At 44.2% G+C, this 21,031-nt stretch overlaps 1 protein-coding gene across 3 annotated transcripts in view; it reads right to left on the bottom strand.

The window, feature by feature from the left end:
• Window positions 1-1,958: 1,958 nt before the first annotated feature.
• znf385a (zinc finger protein 385A) overlaps window positions 1,959-21,031 on the bottom strand; it is a 52,884-nt gene continuing 33,811 nt past the window's right edge. For all 3 annotated transcript variants that reach the window (XM_026333082.1, XM_026333083.2, XM_026333084.1), the window contains 6 exons: window positions 18,581-18,691; window positions 14,295-14,469; window positions 8,194-8,547; window positions 5,317-5,501; window positions 4,968-5,060; window positions 1,959-4,643 (listed from right to left, as the gene is read on the bottom strand). In XM_026333082.1, the coding sequence (XP_026188867.1) occupies window positions 4,398-4,643; window positions 4,968-5,060; window positions 5,317-5,501; window positions 8,194-8,547; window positions 14,295-14,469; window positions 18,581-18,691 (1,164 nt within the window). In that variant the 3' untranslated portion in view covers window positions 1,959-4,397. The remainder of the gene's footprint in view (window positions 4,644-4,967; window positions 5,061-5,316; window positions 5,502-8,193; window positions 8,548-14,294; window positions 14,470-18,580; window positions 18,692-21,031) is intronic.

Here is a 21,031-nt window from a genome sequence, read left to right as displayed (position 1 = left end):
TTACTGTGTACCGTCCACCTGTTCCTTACTCAGAGTTTTTAACTGAATTCCCTGACTTCCTGTCTGATTTAGTGCTTAGATCAGATAAATTTATTATAGTGGGAGATTTTAACATTCATGTAGATGTTGAAAATAACAGCCTCAGCATTGCATTTAATTCTATATTAGATTCAATTGATTTCATTCAAAATGTTAATAAACCCACCCACTGTTTCAATCACACCCTTGATCTTGTTCTGACCTATGGCATCGAAATTGAACATCTAATAGTTTTTCCCCCAAATCCTGTTTTGTCAGATCATTCTTTAATAACTTTTGAATTTAAAATGATGGATCATGCAGTGATTGGAAGAAAATTCCACTACAGCAGATGTTTATCTGACTATGCTGTTAATAAATTTAAGAAAATGATTCAATCTTTAGTTACGTCTATGCCAAGTATAAACACAGTGGAGGGCAGCTGCCTCAATCCTACTCCCTACCAAATTGATCATATTGTTGACAGTGCTGTAACCTCACTGCGTGAAACGCTTGATACTGTGGCCCCTCTGAAAAAGTTAGTGAATCAGAGGAGACTAGCCCCATGGTGTAATTTATATATTCGTATTTTAAAGCAGCATCACGAAGGCTGTAAAGGAAGTGGTGTTCCACAAATTTAGAGGGATTTTATCTATCCTGGAAAAACAGTCTACTAACATATAAAAAAGCTCTCCGTAAAGCCAGAACTGCATACTATTCATCACTAATAGAGGAAAATAAGAACAATCCCAGGTTTCTTTTCAGCACTGTAGCCAGGCTGACAAAAAGTCACAGCTCTGTTGAGCCCAGTGTTCCCTTAGCTCTCAGCAGTGATGAATTTATGAGTTTCTTTACAAATAAATTCAGCAGATGCTTCCTATACCTGTAATAAATTAATCTTCTACTACAGTAGCTCTTGAATCATCTGTAGGACCTCAGTTATGTTTAGGCTGCTTCTCTCCCATAGATCTGTCTGAATTCACATCAGTAGTTGCTTCATCTAAATCATCGTGTCTCTTAGACCCCATCCCAACTAGACTGCTTAAAGACACCCTGCCATTAATTAATTCATCTTTATTAGACTTAGTAAATTTATCTCTAGTATCAGGCTACGTACCACAGGCCTTTAAGACTGCAGTAATCAAACCCCTACTCACTGGCAGTTAGTGCCCTGATCGCCACTGCCAGATCTTCGAGCTCAAAAATTTATCTTACCGGGTGAGTCGTAAAGAGACATAAATTGGTAAAACGGGATCTGGTTGAAGCTGCAGGATCAACATAGATGAGATGTTTTTAGTATGTTGAGCCGTGACTCATTCATAAAAACTGTGCAGACATTAGCTTCATTTAATGATTTATTGACATTTAATTTTTTTCCACCATGGTTTCTCTTGATACCAACAGTATTTACCATAAAGTTTCTTTTCATTTAAATTACATTTATAATGTTTTACTCACATACACATTTATTAATTTTCTTATTGCAATAAACAAGAGTAGCCAGAATGAGTCAGGTATTGCTACAGTTCGCCGTACAAACTCTTTGTCCCTCTGACAATGAAATTCAAAAAATAACTTTATTGGCAAGACAAAATTACACCATAGCCTCTCCATCTCTCTCTCTCTCTCTGCTCTGGGAGAGACTGAGGGCAGAATAAGGCTAAGGCTAGTAGCCTAAACACAGCTAACATCAAATACCTGCCCAGAAAAATAGGAATCTAACATTTATTTCCCATATGTGACTAATGAGGATGAACCAATGGGAATTACCACAGTATGAACATATGAAGGACATACTGTATCTGTGGTGCTGCTACTGGACCGAACTACCAGGGACAAGACTGCAGTACTTTGCTTAGGTTGTTGATCAAGTCTCTGATAGTTTCCAAGATGGTTGATCAATCTTTCCAAACCAAGCGTGCAGGTTTTTGTCTCCATTGTTGTGTTAGGCCACTTTAATACCCCCAGGCTGCCTCTGTCTCTGAGCGGTAGGGATTGTGGAGAGAGCAGATCCCAACACACACTAGAATACGTATGATACACACACCAACAGGAAGGAGAGCACAGATCCTGGAATAGTTTCTCACTCACAAAATGAACTCTGCAAAGGAGTTTTTGTTCAGCAACAAAAAGAGCACAACGGTGGAAGCTGACCCCAAGCCAGCTTCTTCTTTAAGTAATGGCATTGATAATGTTCCTCAGGATTTTCACGTGAACACAGTTCTCACACACAGAAAAAAATAACATAACTCACTAAATCCATCTAAAAAAAATATGCCTGTTGAACACATCTAGCTTTAATCCCTTGATATCTGGCTTTGTACCCTGTTCCCCAAGCAGAGATTACCATAGTCAAAAGGCCCTTTAATATGAAGGGTCGGTCCCTAATCCCAGCTACACCTCTGCCTCTCTCTGTTCCTCTCTCAGTCCCTTCGAGGGCTCGTACTCCTCATGGAAGAACAGAAAAGTCTGTCGGCTGGCGTGCTCCCAGTTTACACATGACTCCAGACAACATGTCACAACATGTCACAATGATAACAAGTCACTCTGTTAAAAATTGCTCATTGCATTGCAATATTCAGACAAAGGTAAGACATTAGAGCTCATTGCTTCTCAATGAAAGGGCACAGTGTACATCTCGTTCAGGAAGGGGTGTTCGTTTTCAAGCTGCTCTCGACCGCTGAGTCAGTCGGTCTGCCTGTGTCAGTCTGTCTGAGTCAATACTTACATAGTCCTCCATCCAATAACTCTAGTTCTTATTTCCACTTCAAGGACGCAGTCATTAACTCCTACAGTTATTTCATACCTACAAAAATATTTTATTGTATTTTCTGTTTTGCTCTTTTTTTAATGTGTGATATAAACACAAACAGTCCAAACCAAACAAAGTGCTCACCAGTCTTTGTAAAAGAAAACAAATCATGGTGCATTACATGGCTTTCAGTTGTAAGACAGGAAGTATCGATAGATGCCTTTGGTTGGACATCTCGGCTCCCGCTCTGGGCAGCTCCACTGGGCTTCTGGCTCGGTTGTCACTGCGGCTTAAGATCATTTCTCTAAGAATGTATTTGGCTTTCATTTTCTTCTCTTTAATTTGTTCCCTTTCAGCATTATGGTCGCCAGTGTCACTGCGCCCTCTACCACACACTCTTCTAAACCTTTGGATGTGAGAGAGGTGAGAAGGAAGGAGGACAGGGCAGGAATGGTGAACCCAGGGATGCAAAAGCCTGACCCTGCAGGACCTTGCAAGGCTGCATGCAGAAACAACATCAGTACATCAGCACTTAGGTTTTACTTTCCTACACAGTGAATCAGGCTGTGAATGACGACCAGGGAATCTCAACAAGTGCATATAAATTATGTGTAGTATAGTATTTCTCTTAATTGCAGTGATTGCGTATCAAATATAGCAGTCCAGTATGCACCAGTGTGTGACTTCTTCTGTTTTCCCCATCTCCCCTTTGGTGAGGCTCTTCTCTGACTGTTATGGAGGTTGGCAGCTGTTCCCTGTAGCAGTTTTTGTTGGTACGGTCTATTTTAAAACAGATTTGTTTGGGCCTGTGTGTGTGTCTGCGTGCAGCCTGGGGTCAATCCATCCACTGACCTGTGCCAGCCCTCCTCCCGCCTCACCCTCTCAGGAAATGACGGGGACTGCAATCACCCACAGTCACTTTTCTGCTCTCTTAATCCCCCCAACCATCAGACATGTTCAGATGCCGCTACCACCTGCCTGTCAGCCGAAATCATGTTGTATCTAGTGAGGACCTAGTGTCACAAACTCAGGAGGGGCTGTCCTCTGGCACAGAAGGGCACATGTACAGTACTGTGGAGGCTGCCACCGCTACTTGTGGTGCATACAGCAGAGACCAATGGAGGCAACTACCCTACAGACATAATATCATCGTCTTGGTTTTTGAGGTGCATAGGATGAGAAGAACACGCTGAGCCACGATGACAGGAGAAAACCAACCTGGCCCAGAATAATTATGTAACACTACATGTGATGTAACGTTTCCAGAAAGGTCTGCATGAGTTTCTTCTGTAGCTACTGAGGCGGCCATGACAGGAGAGAGACCGGGGGAGATGAGAGATGTACGAGTGAGTTCGATGCATAATGAATATCTCTCCTCTGCTCATTCCATCTGCAGATCACCCAGAAGTCTTTGAAATGGAGGGAGAGTTTCAGGTAAAGGGAAGAAAGAGAGACTTATGCTTCGACACCTTTTCCACTGCTCCGTTGCTTTGCCTTTCTATCAGTTCGATACTTAAATGGTTGGATTTTTTCCCCTATCACTTGCTGTTTGTTGATCATGTTTGTATCTTCACAGTGTGCTTTTGGAGTGGCTGTTCCTGACTCGCTAAAGTCAGGGAGTGATGTGTCAGTAAGGGGAGAACAGGATTGGCCCATGGGTGGTGCGGATGGGGCCGGGGGCGGGTCTTAGGATGGCGTGGCTTAGGGGCGGGCCTTGCAACAGGTGATGCGGATGAGGTGCAGGTGCTGCTGCACGCAGAGCCAGCGGGTTTGAGGAAGCTGCAGCGGCCATTGCTGCGGCAACAGCCAAGGGGCTGGGCAAGAGCCCTGCACCCAAAGCTTTGGTGAGATCCTTGGAGAAGGTCAAAGAAGACTGAAAAAGTCAGACAGAGACACAGGACGAGACGGAAAGGGAGAGAGAGGGGGGAACAGAATGATTAGTTCCAGAAGGTCATCTTGGATGGGAAATCAACAAACACTAGACCCTCCTTTCCAGGATCTTTTGATCTGTCATAATTCAGACATTTCAGTATATTTCACTTCATATTTTCATGAGGCGCACAGAGACAAAAAGCAGAGCAACTGCCAGGATTTTGTAGGAATCATATCAACACACTGCAATGATCATCATTGTGCACTGTGTGATCTCGGGAGCTCAGGTTTGCTGACTGCGTCACAATAGAAGTCAGGAAGTTACCGTCAGATCAGCTCCCCTGTGCTTCTTGTGCCGGCTGAGGAGGGGGTTAGGCTTGCCCGCCATGCCGTCTCGGTGCCTTCGGCTTGATATGTGCTGAAAGGAAAAAACAGGAACTCAAGTTATTCAGACTTTGAACAAAAGATGCCTTATGTCCACTACGATGCAATGTAACAATGCAATGTAAAGAAAAGAGAATTTGTTCCATACGCACATAAATAATTAAAGTCCTTCCAAATACTCTCACAACAGTTAGGTTGTCTTTAAAGTATTTTACAGTCAACTATCAAATCCATGATATTGATTAAAACATGTACTTACAATAAATACCACATCATCTTCTTCTTCTTACCTGTTTGAGTTGCAGTTCAGAGTTGACCCGCACATTGCAGATCTCACAGTGGAAGGTTCGTTCCTGAGTGTTGGGATCCACCGGCCCCCCTCCCTGCTCTCCACTGGGCTTGGGACCCAGGCGAGGATATGCCTTGATGGGGCCCAGCCCGCTCCGTGCCTCCAGGATGGTTTTGTGTTTGGTACCTGCAGGCAGACACAAGGTGGGTGTGCAATACTAAAGCTAAGATGACAGTGACAAATAAAAGCTGAAAGAAAAGAATATGTTCCACCTGGTTGTTGCTCTACCAAGTGACCACATGTATACAGATCATGGTGCTATAAAAAGGTGCAGTGCTACACTTTTACCACTAGAGGGCAGCAGTCAGCCAGATGTGTGGCTGCTAATCTGGAAAATGAACTGGAAGCCCTCTTCAGCGTAAACGTTAGAATAACTCATTGATTATGTTTAAGTCAGTGGATGAGATAAGGCCATACAGTTCAGAGAAATGTGTCCACCACATGTGCAAAAACCAATAACAGCACTGGACCACTCAACCTTCACTTTCAAGATCAATAATTTTGACTGTAAATGTCAAGTGTGGGAATTTATGAGTAGGTTATTATGAGAAGCAGGTTTGGTCTGCCCTCAGGATGGATTTTGTAGTCAAGCAGCATTTGCTGCACTTTTTACTGTTTAACTAAATTTTTGTGTGATGACAGCACACCAGTTTAACAAGCTGTCACGAGCTCAGGGTTTTGTCAAAGCAGGAAAAAATAAAGACATTGAAAATAACAGGCTGAATGAGCTCCATGCTGTTTTGCACTTGTTATGATCATGGTTCTGACTAAACAGCTATTATTTTTGTCAACAATACTGCTGAGCAATCTCTGTTTCATTACAGATGGGTCTGGACCACAAGACACAAAACAACAAAATGAAAAAAACATGTTTTTCATGGATATAGCACAATATCAAGTTAAAACACGATTAAATCTGATCTCAGGCCACTTCTATGCCTTGCTATGATTCCTAAAACATTAAATATTAAACAATTTAAACATCCTGTCAGATGTTCCACCTGCTAGAAAGAATTTACAACAGATCACTGACTGCAGAGTTGAGTCTTTCATGTTTTTATGTGCAGGACGTCTTTGTAGAGTGTTTTCTATATTGTCCTAATTTATCAAATCCCACTTCATGCAGCTGAATTAGCAGCGGAGCCACCATGGGATGTGCTTGTGTATTACTTTCCCTTTTCAAAGTGCACTACATAGAGTGTGCCAGAAGAGCTTCTCATTAAACATCACACATTTAGTTCTTGGGCAAAGAGCTTCGTTCATGCCCCTCTCCCTGCTTACTTTCCCACCATCCCTTTCTGCCAAATACAACATCCCATTGTCGTTGGGTCTGACTTTGAGTTTGAGTCATCTGGGTGAGAGACATTGTTGGACTGGGGTAACTGGTAGGGAACATGTAGACTGTGGGTTCAACTGGGGAGGAAGGTGCAGGAATGTGCTCTTGTCTGTTTTTTCTGTTTCGGTTTGACGAGTGACACAGTGAATTTTATTTGTCTTTGTAAAATCAACTCAGTGTAAACTGACACACAGGAAGTCAAGGCTCATTTAAAAACAGAAAACAGGCAGAAAACTGTAAATATTAAAATTACACATCTTCTTCGTCTTCTGCTTGATTTTTTTCTGCTGTACATTGTGCGACACACATGCAGTTAATGTCTTGGGGTCTGCACAACATATGCTTTTATTTTTTGAACCATGCTAACATGGACGGTTCTGATTCGAGAATGAGTGAGGCTGATTGCTACCAGATCTCTCATAGACTTTCACCTGTTTCAACTCTTAGTCCTCTAGGGGTTGAACTCTGGAGCCAACTAGATGACAGCAGGTTGAGATCGTGTTTTAATATGTGTAATCTCTTCTTATTCTTCCAAAAGTCATGCAGAGGTTAATCTAAGCATCTGATGATGGCACAAGCTCCACTTTCATGTCAGGCTAAACTGGCAGTGCCTGAGATTATTAAGAAGACACTATCTGAAGACACTTGTGTGTTGTGTCACATGCAGAGCTAAGCTGGTAGCGTATAAAGCGTTAAAGCAGGCAGCAGCCAGCTCTCACCCTGGGAAGGTTTTGTCATGCGGTATGTGAAAGCTGTCTGACTGATTTGTGAAGCAGCATATTGCAGTGAACTCAGCCACATAACAGCCTATCTTTCCTTTGTTTTCCACACCCTAACCAGCTCCCTCTGCAACGTTTTGGAGCGAAAGGCTTCAGGCAACCTGCATGTTTTATGCTGAAAATTACAAGACTTGGAATTTTGAGTGTTTTTAAAATAAATATCTTGTGTGGAGTCAGTAAAGAAGGTGGTGGTGTGTGGGTGTATAAGAGTGGGCACACACAGGTTATGTCTCTCAGTTACAGAGGGCATGGCTGTCAGTGTCAAACAGATCAGTTATCTGCTGATCAGTCTTCTTCTCAACATACGCCGTTGTGTCTCGACCTGACACACTTGCTGATCAGATTCATGACCCCTAATGGGGGCAGTTAAAGTGAGTGAGGCAGGTTTTTGTGTCATATACTGTAAAGTTTGTTCTTGTGTGTGCAGCTCTGAGCTGTGTCTTTATGAGGAAAGTATGGGATTAACAACAGAACAGATTTTTAAATTCCATCATAACATTGCTAACAGTTGCTGCTTAGCCTTTTCCTCTGACACACAGGATGTAAAACATTTTGTTTCCAGCAGCAAGTTGTTTGTTTCCAGTTTGAGTAAACAGAAGAAGAAGCGATGCTGCAGTTAATCCCATGTGGTTTGCCTGCTAGCTAATTTCTGGAAGTCGTAGACGCACCCCAGTAATTTCAGTGTGCTCACAGATTAACCCACCTTTGTTGTGGGCTTCCAGCTGTGACAGGGAGTTGACTGCCACCTTACACAGAGAGCAGTACAGAAGCTTCTTGGCCTTGTCTTCTTCTGTTTCTGGGTTGGACGGGCTACTGGAAGTCGAGTTGCCAGTGGCTGCTGAAACTGGGGGTCCAGATCCAGGCTGTTCTGAGTTGGCACTGCCACTGCTGCAGCCTGGGGAGGAGGAGGAAGGCGGGATCTGGGGAGGAGTGGGGTTGGGCATGAGGGGGCACACCGAGGGCACGGGGGAGTCCATGGGTGGGATAGGTGTGGTGTTAAGAGTAGGAAGGGACCCTGGGGCCAGCAGGGGCCCATTTAACTGTGACAGAGACTCATCTGCAAAAACAAAGAGAAAAACATGGAAAAGATCAAATAAATATCAAATGAAAAGCCCAAAACCTCATAGCTCAAACAATGAAGTGTTTTATGATGGACTCCATTGTCTATAAACCCTGTGGTGAAACAAAGTTCCTCTGAAAAAAGAAATCTCTTCTCTGTCAAACCACCAAGTCGATTGTGGAAGACACGGCCTCCATAGATCAGACAAACCATAAACCATCAACAGAAAGTGCTTTCAGCCTGAAGTACTTTTGATTTCCTACTATAATTGTTTGCAAAGATTTTAATTGAACTTAGACACAAAGTGGACAAGAGGAGGGAAACATATGTCCCTTTGGAGGGATGGCATGTTTTTATGTTTCTAGGCCTTTTGAGGTTTTGAAGTCAGTCTCTCATTGATGTGGTCTCATCTTATTCAAATGTTCCTGAAGGGAGAAAAAGGAAGCAGCCTCAGCCTGTGCATGCTTTGACTCTTTCCCACACACCTGTTGTTTTTGGCTGGGGTCAAACCAAAATGGCATTCTCAGGGCAATGCATGAAATCCAAAGAAAATATCATTAAGCGAGCGCTGCTCACATTTCCTTCTCCTTACTCTGTAGCTTTTCTCGCTAATTTCTTGCTGTTGCTGCGTTTCAGTGCATGATGTTTTCTTTTTTCATCACAGATCATGTTCATACATACATTTCCACACAGATGGTTCTGGTCAGGCTCTCGCGCATGTAATGCCTTTGGTATTCACTAAGCACTGGGTGTTGGCTGAAAAAAGACCCCCCTAAATTTGGGTGGAACTCCCTCCATCAGCTGGGAACGGCAGGCCAATCTCCAAACTCCACAGGATGTAGTGCTAAAGACCGGCAATGGAAAACCAGACTGGATCATGGTCTGAAAGAGTATATTTGGGAAGAAACAGAACGGCTCTGTCGTTCTGTCACAGACGGCCATGATATATTCATGTTTTTGTTCCAGCCTCAGAGCGGCCAGTTATTCTGTTGCATCATCGCTGATGAAGATACCATTGAGAGTGCTTTCCATTCCACTGCTTTCCAGGATCCAAATTCCATCTCTTCCCTTATTGGAAGTTTCCATCTGTAGTGTTGCTGGCAGCACATGGCATTAGTCAGACAAGTGATCAGTGAGTGTCCGTTGGAGGTGGCTGTGCCTCATAATGTGCCTGCTCTGCCCCAGCACTGACTGAGCAGGTAAAGTCGTTTGCAGAGCTTGTTCCTGCGTGGGTAGGACGGATAGAGAACCTAAAATAGTTCTGAGCAGGATTGTTGTTGAACTTTGCCCACACACAGTCACGCACACACACACACACACACACACAAGAACCAAATCCAGAATCCACAACATGTGGTTTGAGTTAAAATCAACTGGGGAGAATAGAGGTGGTTGGCCAAATAGGAATGAGGGATTTCATGATCCATGATGGTCTGGAGGCCTGCCATATCCCAAACCATTATATCCAGTCACCGTTTCACCTCATACCACAATGACTGTCTCTGAAAGTCTATTATACTGATCCCCTTTACAGCATGTTCGACTTGAGGCTAACCTCTCGCACTAATTCACTTTCTGTCTCTGCAAACTAAAATCACAGATCGTGCTGAGCAGCAAAGTGCTTCTTTTGTCATATTTACTGACTCAAAGGAAAAATATGTAACATTCATTCTAGATTTGCTATATTTTTCTTGCCCTGAATCCCATTTCTAGTTACTGTATTCCTCAGAAACGACACATATATAATTAAAAATTGATAAGGCAGTTATGTGACCTTTCTCCCTGCTCAGTGGCCTCACAGCCAAACAGAAGAAGGCATTATTCATTGGGAGAGGTCAACAGATGTTTGCACCATGACCTGGTGTGTCTGCACTGCCTTAATCCACTTCAGGAAATGAAAGATATGTATATCCAACGTATGGGGAGAAGGTTTGTTAATGAAATTAGCTGGATTTTATACAGACCAACTTAAATTCACACAGAAAACTGAGTGAACTTTTATTCTGAATTGCTGTGGTAGCTTCCACAGCATGGTGAGGTGTCCCTCCGTAACCTACACAAAATAAAAGTGATCCCACTGGGCTGGAAACCAAACAGTGACTAAGCTGTTTGTTGTTGTGTACTATAAAATGTACCGTTAACAGAACAGCTGAGTTACTGGTGTAATCAATTCTGTGTGTAGGTGGAACATTATGCAGTGATGCTTTATGTCAAATGAAAGCAGATCCGGTGAAACCAAGGTAAACAGACTGCATTATTAGTCATCAACATACGGCTGAAGAAAAGTGTGGTATGATAGTTTGTGTGTTTTTCAGTGTGTGTGCGATCAGGGGTCACTTTAGCAGGATGACTCCATCTGCCACCACTGTAATCCCCCCATACCCAGTCTTAATGATTAACGAGCTACGAAATCCAACGCTGGCCTTATGAGAGCCAAGCCTCATTCATAATGCAGCTCGGTGCCTTTTTCCCCAGTCTGAACTCTGAGCTACACACTCAGACACACAGGCACATTATGTATATCAGATACTCATGTTGATTATTTCAGGTAGATTTCATCAAGCAGCCTAAAGCAGCGGAAAAACATGATTGTGAATTCCCTGAAAATTGACTCCAACATCAACAGCAAATATAGACATGAAAGCAAATCAGCTCTGTGTAATTCAATACTACAGTCGCTTCACGGCTGTGCAACCCAAGCCTTCACATGAAAGCCATCTGTTTCTAACCTTGGGTGTATGCACGCTTGTGAATGTTTGTGTGGACTAGAAAGTGCTATAATATCAGGGTGGTTTTAACGGGACCGTTCATTGCGGTGGGAGTGTCAGACGGGGTAGGAAGAGAGGGACGATAAGAGTTTCTCTCCAATTAACAGTTGCCTCTCCATCACAGTGGGCCCGTCCAAACCCTGAGCTCACAGGCCACATCCTTTAAAGCCAAAGGCCTCTGCTTTGAGAGCCACACTGACCACAAACCCTTTGAGGGCTATAAAAGTCATGACCTCTTCTGATAGCTGCTAGTTTGAAGACGCAGCAGCAGTTACCAAAATACACAGTCGAATGTGCCAAGAAATGGACGAGCCTTCATATAGAAGCTCTGTATCTAAATTCTGATAACCCCTTTGGAGCCACATGACAGGCTCCAAAGGGGTTATCAGGCCAAGCCATCATAAATCTTCAAGGCCCCATGATAAGATCATGCTCCGACCCGTCCCTATCCTCAACCCGGTCACATAAAATATCCTATGTTGCTTTCCCTCCTCCCGTTGCTAACATGCTAATGCTATCGCTTTCACTACTACAAAGTACACAAGCCCCACAGGGCCTCAGTGCAGGCAGGTCTGCAGGGTCGTCAGGTGGGCACCTTGTTCTGACCCACAGCGAGGTCTTAACATGTCCTGCTTATGGCCGTCACTGCTGACTGCACTGTACTACTGCTGGATCACATCTGCATGTCTCAGCAGATCAACAGATACAGCATTCACAGGAAAAACATCAATAATAAATGCTGCTCTGTGTTTTATGGAATTCTCACTGTGGGAAATCTTCCGTACAGGCCTGACTGTATTGTTTGTGTGTGTGTATGTATGTGTGCATGCTTTATGTGTATAGCACCAGTGAGTCTCTGTCAGTTTCAGAGAAACTGACCCAGAGTGACCCGCGTTAGGCTCCACAGTCCTAACCACATCGTCCAGTTGAGGCCACGCACAGCTGCTGGCTCCCAAAGATCTGTTTCCCCCCAACCATGAAGCAGTGGGACAGGATCACACTGGGGACATGCACACACACACACACGCACACACACACACACACACACACACACACACACACACACACACACACACACACACACACACACACACACACACACGCACACACACACACAGACAAAGAAACATGCAGGCAGACCAGGAAGAGACAAGGTTCCAAGGTCACGAGAAAGAGGCTTGGATGGAAAAAAGCATTCTTTCACATGTTGCTACTTTCAGATCCCGATCAGGGCTGACTTGTTTTGGCTCCTTATGCTCTTGAAATTCGCCTCGGGAAGTCTCACTAATGGCAAGTGGCCTGCAGCAGATCTCAGGGCCTGAGGGGGGTGAGTAAAAAAGGACATCTAGGCCCTCCCGTCCACAAGACAAAATGCCTGCTAAAGAGTTTGCTGCAGAAACCTTTGCTAATGTCACTAAAGCATAGCTGGTCTATTCATTACCTTGTGTTTAGTCCAAGGACAGAGTGGTGACACTGAGGCAATGGAAAATCCTGGTTGGTGAAAGGAGAAGGGCAGAGGCACAAGGGACTCTGGATCATAGCTTGAAATAGGAAGATGAGCAAGATGGGGCTAGGTGAGGTAAGACTGAGACAACACTGAGACATAATGTTAAAGTAAGAGCTTGATCATAGCCTGTATCTTTAACAACAATAAATTAATCCGCCACCAGTGTGTTACTTTTCATTAAAGTCAGATCAGCTGCCCCCTCTGTCCTTTCAGATGCTGGATTACATTCTGGTCTACCAGACCCTTCCACAATGGTGTCATCTTTATTCTTCTCCGTCAGTCTTAGCACTGATTACAGCCACCCTGGGCTCAGGCTACGTGCTCTATTTTCATTCTAGGGCAAATGGTGTTGTATGTTTGTTTTCATCCCCCATGGAGACTTTACATTGACTTAGACTCATATCCTGACCCTAACCCTGGCTTTAATCAGCAGATAACCTCTCCATAAGCTTAAAACCAAGTCATCACTCCTCAGATTCTGGTCAATAGACACACACACACACACACACACACACATACACACATATCACAGTGGGACTCCTTGAAAAGAAAACTGCCATGTTACCGTCTAAATGGATGGAAACCTTTCATATTGCTCAGCCGTGCTCAGACTGGGCTAATACAGAGGATTCTCTCTAGCACCATAACGGTGAGTCTATTTTGATTGACATCTGATTTTCATGTTGGTTAGTGTCGTCCTGGCATCACTACACAACTAACTATGGTATAAAAGTGTGATATAAAACTAAATCAGTGTATACATAATAAATATCATGTATTCAGTTTTAATTTCGGCCCTAACTTTTTAAATGTATTGGAAAATCTGCCTTCTGTTTTTAGTTTAACGTCTCTATCAACCTGCGTCCTTCAGCCACCTGATCGTCAGCTGCTCCATCAGGCGTTTGGCAGCAGTGGTTGACTGTAGTTGCACTTAGAAAGACTTGGCCATGTTGCTTGGAAGTGAAGTTTAGTTTCTGTGCTCTGTAATTTTAATGTGTCGTGGGCCACAGATAGAAAGTTATTCCTATATCTGCGTCCAGCTTTTAAATGAACTTTGTCAGTATTCTGATCTTGAATCCAACCAACAATGAAATTATTCTGGTACTTATATCACCAAAAGTCCAAGGATCTAAGCATTTCGTCCAGCTACCAGTCATGAAACACACATCCCTACACTCGTTTTTTATTTTTCCAGTATAATAAACACTACCATCAGTGCAAACGTTTATTGAGGTTTTACAGAGGTGCTGTGCTGTTGGCCATAAGATAAACAGCTGCCAAATCAGACCACACAGGGAGAAGAAAAATATATCGCCTGTGATTAGATGCCTTTGTTATTCTTGCTTATTTTCCATTTCATTTTTCAGGAAAACAATATGCCTCCCAACATCCTGCTTGGACTGAAATGATTATTTGTATAACAAAACTTGCACAAGCCTTTTTTCTACACTTTTTCTGCTCTCTCTCACCCGCTTTGCTCAGATCGCAGTCTGGGGCAGCTCCAGGGGCTCCGAGGGGAGATGGGGAGGAAGTGGGGGGCACAGTATGAGGCTTGTCTCCCTCCTGAGGACGAGTCTTAGAGGTCTCGATGCCTTTGACTCTCCTGGCATGGCGGTTCCCTTTGTAATGTGCTTCTGCCTGGCTCTGTTGGAAAACATGCAAAAAAGTGTTTATTGTAAGTGACAACCAATGCCAACAGGTAAATAAAACACCGCAGGTTGGATGAGACGCACTGTGACACCGTGCATGTCATTATGATAGCACGTTATTCAATATACTTGGGAACAGGAGTCAGAGACAGCAGGCAGGTTTACATTGAATAGACAGATTACAAACAAAAAGATGCAGCGATGCAGAGATGGAGACACCTGAGACCTGTACCTGTCTGCCCCCTTATAACTCCCCTGTTGTCAGGTCTACAAATGAATAATACACTTATATATATTCAGACCAACACTCTGTCTGTTTGGGATCATCTGTTACACTACACCAGACACAACTACAGCTATGCTGAAAGACATCCCAAGGGGTTTTAACTCAGGGTCAGTGAAATGCCACATTCTCTGAAAGCCCGACGCCGAAACCACACACCCTCCTTCAACACAAACACACATGATTACAATACATATCATCAATGAGTGGCTGGCATATGTGGGTTCTTACAGCATAAATACTGTGATTGCCTTCAGCTGCTGGCCAGACAGACTCTGAGTTGCACAGTTCTACACTTAATTGCTGCCCAGTGAAGCAGTCAGCATCTAAATATACAAGCTACCAGGCAGCAAAGGCCTTGTCTTTAACACCTCAGAGCAAAGCTACAGTCTGGTTGTGAAAGCTGAGCCTTGAGGTTTTCAGAGTTGGAAGATCGTCCTGCATTGGAGCAAAGAAAAACTGTGCTGAGACCTATTAGAAAACAGTTACTGCCTCTCTGTATGTTTGTGTAGCCGCAGAGAGGAAAGTAAGTCGGGGACAACATGGCGGAGGAGATGCAGGATTGGTACGCTGAGCTGTCACACACATATACACACAGGTGGGCAGGGGGTATTTATGTTACCCTCAGATAGGTCACTTCTATCTGCACAAACAGCCTGAGCAGATGAACCATGAGCTGTGTCAGCTAAATAATGTTGGTATCAAGGGGCCAATGAGGAAGATGGTTATTAACTGGCTGGATCACAGTTAGTTGCCAGGGAGAGACATGGTGCTGAAGAGCAAATGACAGCTGCCATAGGTGCTGAAAGGCCCGGGGAGTTTGACTGACACTCAAGACATCACACTCACCGCAGGCTCAGGAGTGGTGATATACCAGCTTGGCAAAGGAGTCAGGGGATGATACATAATGTTTATGGGCCCAGGTATGTATGTTTGCTTTATGTAGGACGTGATCTGGCATGGTAAAACACAGGCATTGGCTGCAGTGGTTTAGAAGATCACATGTTTCTTGTAAATCGTGATGACAAATTGCTCTGTAACTGTACCCTGTGGCAGGGATCTAAAGGAGCTGCATATCAAGGTGAAGAGAGCTGTGGGGAAGACAGGGCTGGGTCAGGGGCTGCCGAAAGAAAAGTGATCTGTCAGATGAAAGGGGGAATGCAAGAACTGTCATATGGTGGCACATGTCAAAGCAGCCACAGAAGCTCTCTTAACCTTCTCCTGCCAAGGGGTTGAAACACTAAGCAGCCCATAGTCAATGTGTCCTGGAGTCCAGAAGCTGCAAGGCAGGGAAGGTGATATGAAGAGCTGGACTGAGAATGGGAATGATATGAAAGAGACAGAGACAGTGAGGAAAAGCTGCAGCCTGTGATGTCTGTGTTTCATTATGCAGAAGGTTCAAACTGAACAAGTGTTTTGCAGCATAACTATCAATGTGAGGGAGAAGCTGTGACGTCACCACAGCTACAGCTGCAGCTCCAGATGAGACAAAAAGCAAGACGGGAAGGGAGAAAGTTAAAGAGAGAAAAAAGCAAATAAAATGGGACAACAAACAAGCAGGAAATGGAATAAAGGGAAGTGAAAAAGAGGAGCAGAGCAGAGAAGGAGAGAGGAAGAGCAAAGAAATAAGGGATGAATATCAGCCCAGTTGTGCTGCAGCAGCTGTGACGTTGGTCAGTGCGGTGCCATGGAGCCTGTGATGTCACTAATGCAGCACACTACCAAGGTTATTCTGCATAAACCACCATTTAGCATCTCACACTACCACACAACGCAGGGACAGTGGGGCTCAACCCCCCCCCCCACTGTCCCCCTGCTCTCTTTTTACATTCCGACGCTCCTCTTTTCCAGGTTCCCAAGATGCACTGGGGCTGTCAGTGCCAGACACTAATCCATGCCCTTGACGAATGCATCTTATAATAAGAAGTGGCAGGCAATTTTAGGCATTTCCACACTGTAAATAATGCAGCCTGAGAGAGGGAGCGCGATAGGAAGAGGGGGGCCGGTTGCTGGGTGAAACAGGCAGAAAACTGAAAGAGGCGCCGTAGATCAAATGGGACGAATGAATGATGGCAAAATGATGCATGAAATTAGGGAAGCACAGGGTGGGAGCAGGAGGGCAGGACCGCATCCTTTGAACACACACACATTGATCATGACATCACATGGAAGCGCCCATTGCTGTCTTTGACCTAAGCAAACCAATCAACTCACAGATGGCAGATAAAGACATGAGACATGTCAGCATCAAGGGCAGACACCGAACTGACGGAAAATGAGGCTGGGAGCACAGCACAGGATTCTTCAAAGTGTTTCCTGCTGTATTATTTTCATCCTGACTTGACATTATGTAAAAGAGAGCGGTGTGGGTGGGGAGTCCTTCTACGCCAATATGGAGGACGGTTTTTCTCCAGCTGAGCTTAGGACGGAGCAAACTGCACGCTGTGCTGCAGGTCTGACGCTGCTGATGCATTGCAGAGTGTGCTGTTTCCTCGTGTGCACTGGCTCTGAAAGTGAGAAAAACTGCAGCGCAGTAGTGTAGTCCTGCATATCACAAGGTTACAGATGTACATGTGTGTTTATGTCTTTCATCTGTAAATAAGCAGTCACCCATTGTTACCTTCCCAGCCTTACACTCGAATAGTCTTTTCAGCTTATTTAAAATCGGAAAATAAAATGACATGAAGCTACTTGAATATTGAGGCACTCGCCTATTAATTCGTAGTGTTATTACAAGTGTGAGGAGGTGGATCTGTCTGGGAGGGGGCAGACTGTGGCCAGGTATCACTCTATCACTGTATAAACAAAGTTCCTCACCCCACTGCTCTCCAGACAGAAATGCTCTGTCCTGTATGATAACAGACAGTTTTGGGACGGAGAGAGTAGATTTGAGCTGTCACAATTAAAACAGAATTGTAATCATAAGGGTAAATATTTAAATTCTTCAAATTCTTCACATATTCTTTATATCCTGTATGTTCTAACTTTATCCAACATAGCACGTCTTTACTGAAGAAGTTGCTATCTTATCAGTAGCTGTTGTTCTTCAAGTGTTTCACTGTGCAAACATATATTTCCTGTGCTTATGAAGATATACAGCAGAGAACTTTGCAAAGAGTAGGCTCCAGATTACAGACCTGCAGCTCCATGACCACATGGAAACCATGATTGTAGGCCTGAGGAGTATATATAGCAGCAGTCCAGTCCTTAATGTTGTGTATTGTGCATGGCTGCACGCCCTCGCCCTGAAGTCTGAGCCACTGAATGTGGAGAATCACAGCCAAATTACACACTACACACAACATTTGGTGTGCTGATGTTGTCATGTGTCGATCTTATTAGTCCTCAGCCAGAAGAGAAGATTAAAGGTGGGTTTGGCTTTACTACACATGAAGTTCATTAGTTTGTCATCAGTCACGTGTGGTGTAACATGCCATTAAACTCCCATTACGAGTTTTACATATAAACTTCACCAGATTCTTACTTCAAGACGTGACTCAATCGAGTTTTGTCAGCGAGCAACAGAAAAAGTCTTTGCTGGAAGTCTTTGCCACCTCTCTTGCTTGATCACTGCTTCGACTAACTAAACACACACCGTCTTCAAAAAAGTAAATTCCAACTGGGGTTGCAGCTGCCAAAACGCAGCCCAAACAAACGCAGAACATCCTTTATGTCAAAACCAAACAGGACTAGCGATCTCTCCAACGCATTCCTGGGGTAAAATGTGTTGGAGGTGAAAGGTAGATAAAGAGGAGAATACTTCACTTTGACACATTACAATAATGACAGATGGAGGGAGGGTGTTTGTTTTAAGTTTCTGTACCTCTGAGTTGAAGCGGATCTGGCAGACATTACAGGAGATGACTGGCCGCTTGGTCTTTACCAAAGGAACTCCAAAGGTGTGGTTGATCACGGCCTTCTGCACCGGGTCCATCTGACACAAAACGATGGGAGGAGACAGAGAAACGAGAGAGAGAGAGAAGAGTAGTGAGTTATAGCTCATACTGTACAGTTCTATACTCCCAGAGACCTGGTCCACAGTAATGACGTGAAGGGTGGCTGTGCTAAACCCTCGACCCCTCATGATTAAAGTCACTGTGGAGGACAGAGGCCCATGGGACTAAACCTGCACATACAGGACTGTGAGTCTTTACAGCCTCTACTCCGTGTTGACTGTATCCCAGTTGGTCTTTAACTGAGACACCTGTTGCATCTCACCAAAGCTCAGGCTTCTGATCCCGACCAGGTTGTAGCTGCATATTGTCCCAGTGCTAATTGTTTCAGCTGGGATGTCCATCATCTATGGGGTGTTAAGCATCTTGTATAAATTTAACTGACTGGCTTTAGTGTGTGTCAGCGGCTCTAAGCCTTCCACTTAAACTCTGTCCCAGACACAAAAGACCCTGCCTTAAAGGGCTACATACCAATTATTTATGTGTTTGAAGCTGGATTTATCTAGCCATCGTTGCTAATTGACCTTAGCATTAGGCTGGAGTCAATGGCTGGTGTGGATTTCCACAGCAAACAATTCCCTGGCTCTAAGATGATGTGGCACTGTATGGGTATGCAAACGACACGAAGAGAAGCAAAAGTCCTGTCCAGAGGAGCAAAATGGATATGATGGTGTGTGTTTTGAATTCAGGAGGCAGTGAGGGAATGTTCCAGAGAGTCCTCCAAGTGTGATGCAAGCCTGTTGGTTTGGAGAGACCGACAGACTCTAAATGAGTCAATTTGGCTCATCGCTACGTTTAATTGGGCTAATCATCAAGCTTTCCCTTAAGCTATCTTACACCCAGAGCAGTTCTGTAGCCTAATCTAATACACAAATGGATCAAGACTCTGGCCTGAGGAGTGTCAGAGAGAAAAAGGCAGCTGACATGCATATTCTCATAAGTCAAGCTCAAACAATTACATTTCTGCAGGGTGTTCGTTCCTTGGCAACTCTGAAGAAACAGAGTAAACATAAAAAGAGGAATGGGGAGGAGGCCTGCTACACTGGAGACAGGAAGATACAGAAACACACCATCTGGACGGACGAAGGAGCGAGGGAGTGGGAGAGCAGGATGAATTGGGACAGACAGAAAAAGAAAGGGAGGGAGAAATGGGAAAAGAGCCCATAGAGAGAGAGAGAGAGAGAGAGAGAGAGGCCAAGGCCGGACATCCTCACACTGCACATTCTTATCTTATTTGCTTCTCTTTACCATGACACCCTCTATTCCTTTCCCCAGAAACAGCCTACAGTTTGCTCTGCTGCTGTGGATGTGGGGCAGATATTAGGCAGTGACGATAGTACAGAGATAATAATCTGAACGAATGCAAAAATAGCTTGGTGCCGGCTAGAAGAATAGCCAGCTAAGACCAACAAAGTGACTACTTTAACACGAGGACTGAAAAAATCAACTCAGCGTTTAACAAGAGGCTGAAAAGGCCTGTTGGAGTAACTGTACATGTGAATCATGGGCTTCTCTCCAGTCAGTCCAGTATTCTGTGTGGGGGTCAGCTATGATCCATCCAGTCAGTTCAGCTGTTAAAAACACAGTCTAGCTGCCAACAGGGTTTTTGGATGGCTGCTCTCATGGCCTCTTCCCCGAACGCTCTCCAAAAACATGCCTTCATGAAATCGGAGCAGTGCTGTGATGTAACTTTAGAGGGATTTTCCAAAACTCACTCAGTCACTTTGAGAGAATCAGCAACTGCATTTCAAACCGGTTGTGTTTTCTGGATTGATGGTTTACAGTTAAATTCAGTCTCTTCTCTAAAACGTAAGTCTATATAATGAGGTCACGAGGTCGTATTAGCTGGAGTCTGGAGCTGTTTGAATGTGGTGGGAGAAGCTCTGGCAGCTGCACGTAAACCACACAGACCACTGACCTGAGCATCACTCAGCAGTCATGTCAACAGCACTACAGGGCCTTAATACACTACGCCTTAATGCCTTTGTTACCACAGAGCCTCTTCTGAGGAGAAACAGCTTGAAGTACAACCGAAGTCCATGGTCCCACAACAGCAAACTCACCACCAGCATCTTTTGTGAGCTCCTTTCAATCTTTGTTTTCTCACTTCTCCCCACTCTTTTCCTGGCTTTCATCCTTTCTCTTTCTCTTTTCATCCTCTCTAATGTTCGATTGCTTTCCTGCCACAAAATGTTTGGAGGAGCTGAATTCCAGCAAAGCAGAAATGCACTGCTCTGTGACTCTCAGTGGGACCACTCTGGCAGTCGCAGAGCAGTCTGCACTTTGCCAGATAAAAACAGCCTTTGAAGTCTTGCAGTTCT

The sequence above is a fragment of the Mastacembelus armatus genome, chromosome 7 (genome assembly GCF_900324485.2).
Source record: "Mastacembelus armatus chromosome 7, fMasArm1.2, whole genome shotgun sequence".
NCBI lineage: Eukaryota > Metazoa > Chordata > Actinopteri > Synbranchiformes > Mastacembelidae > Mastacembelus > Mastacembelus armatus.
The sequence above is the reverse complement of the archived record's forward strand: the minus strand, read 5'-3'. Positions and strand labels throughout refer to the sequence as shown.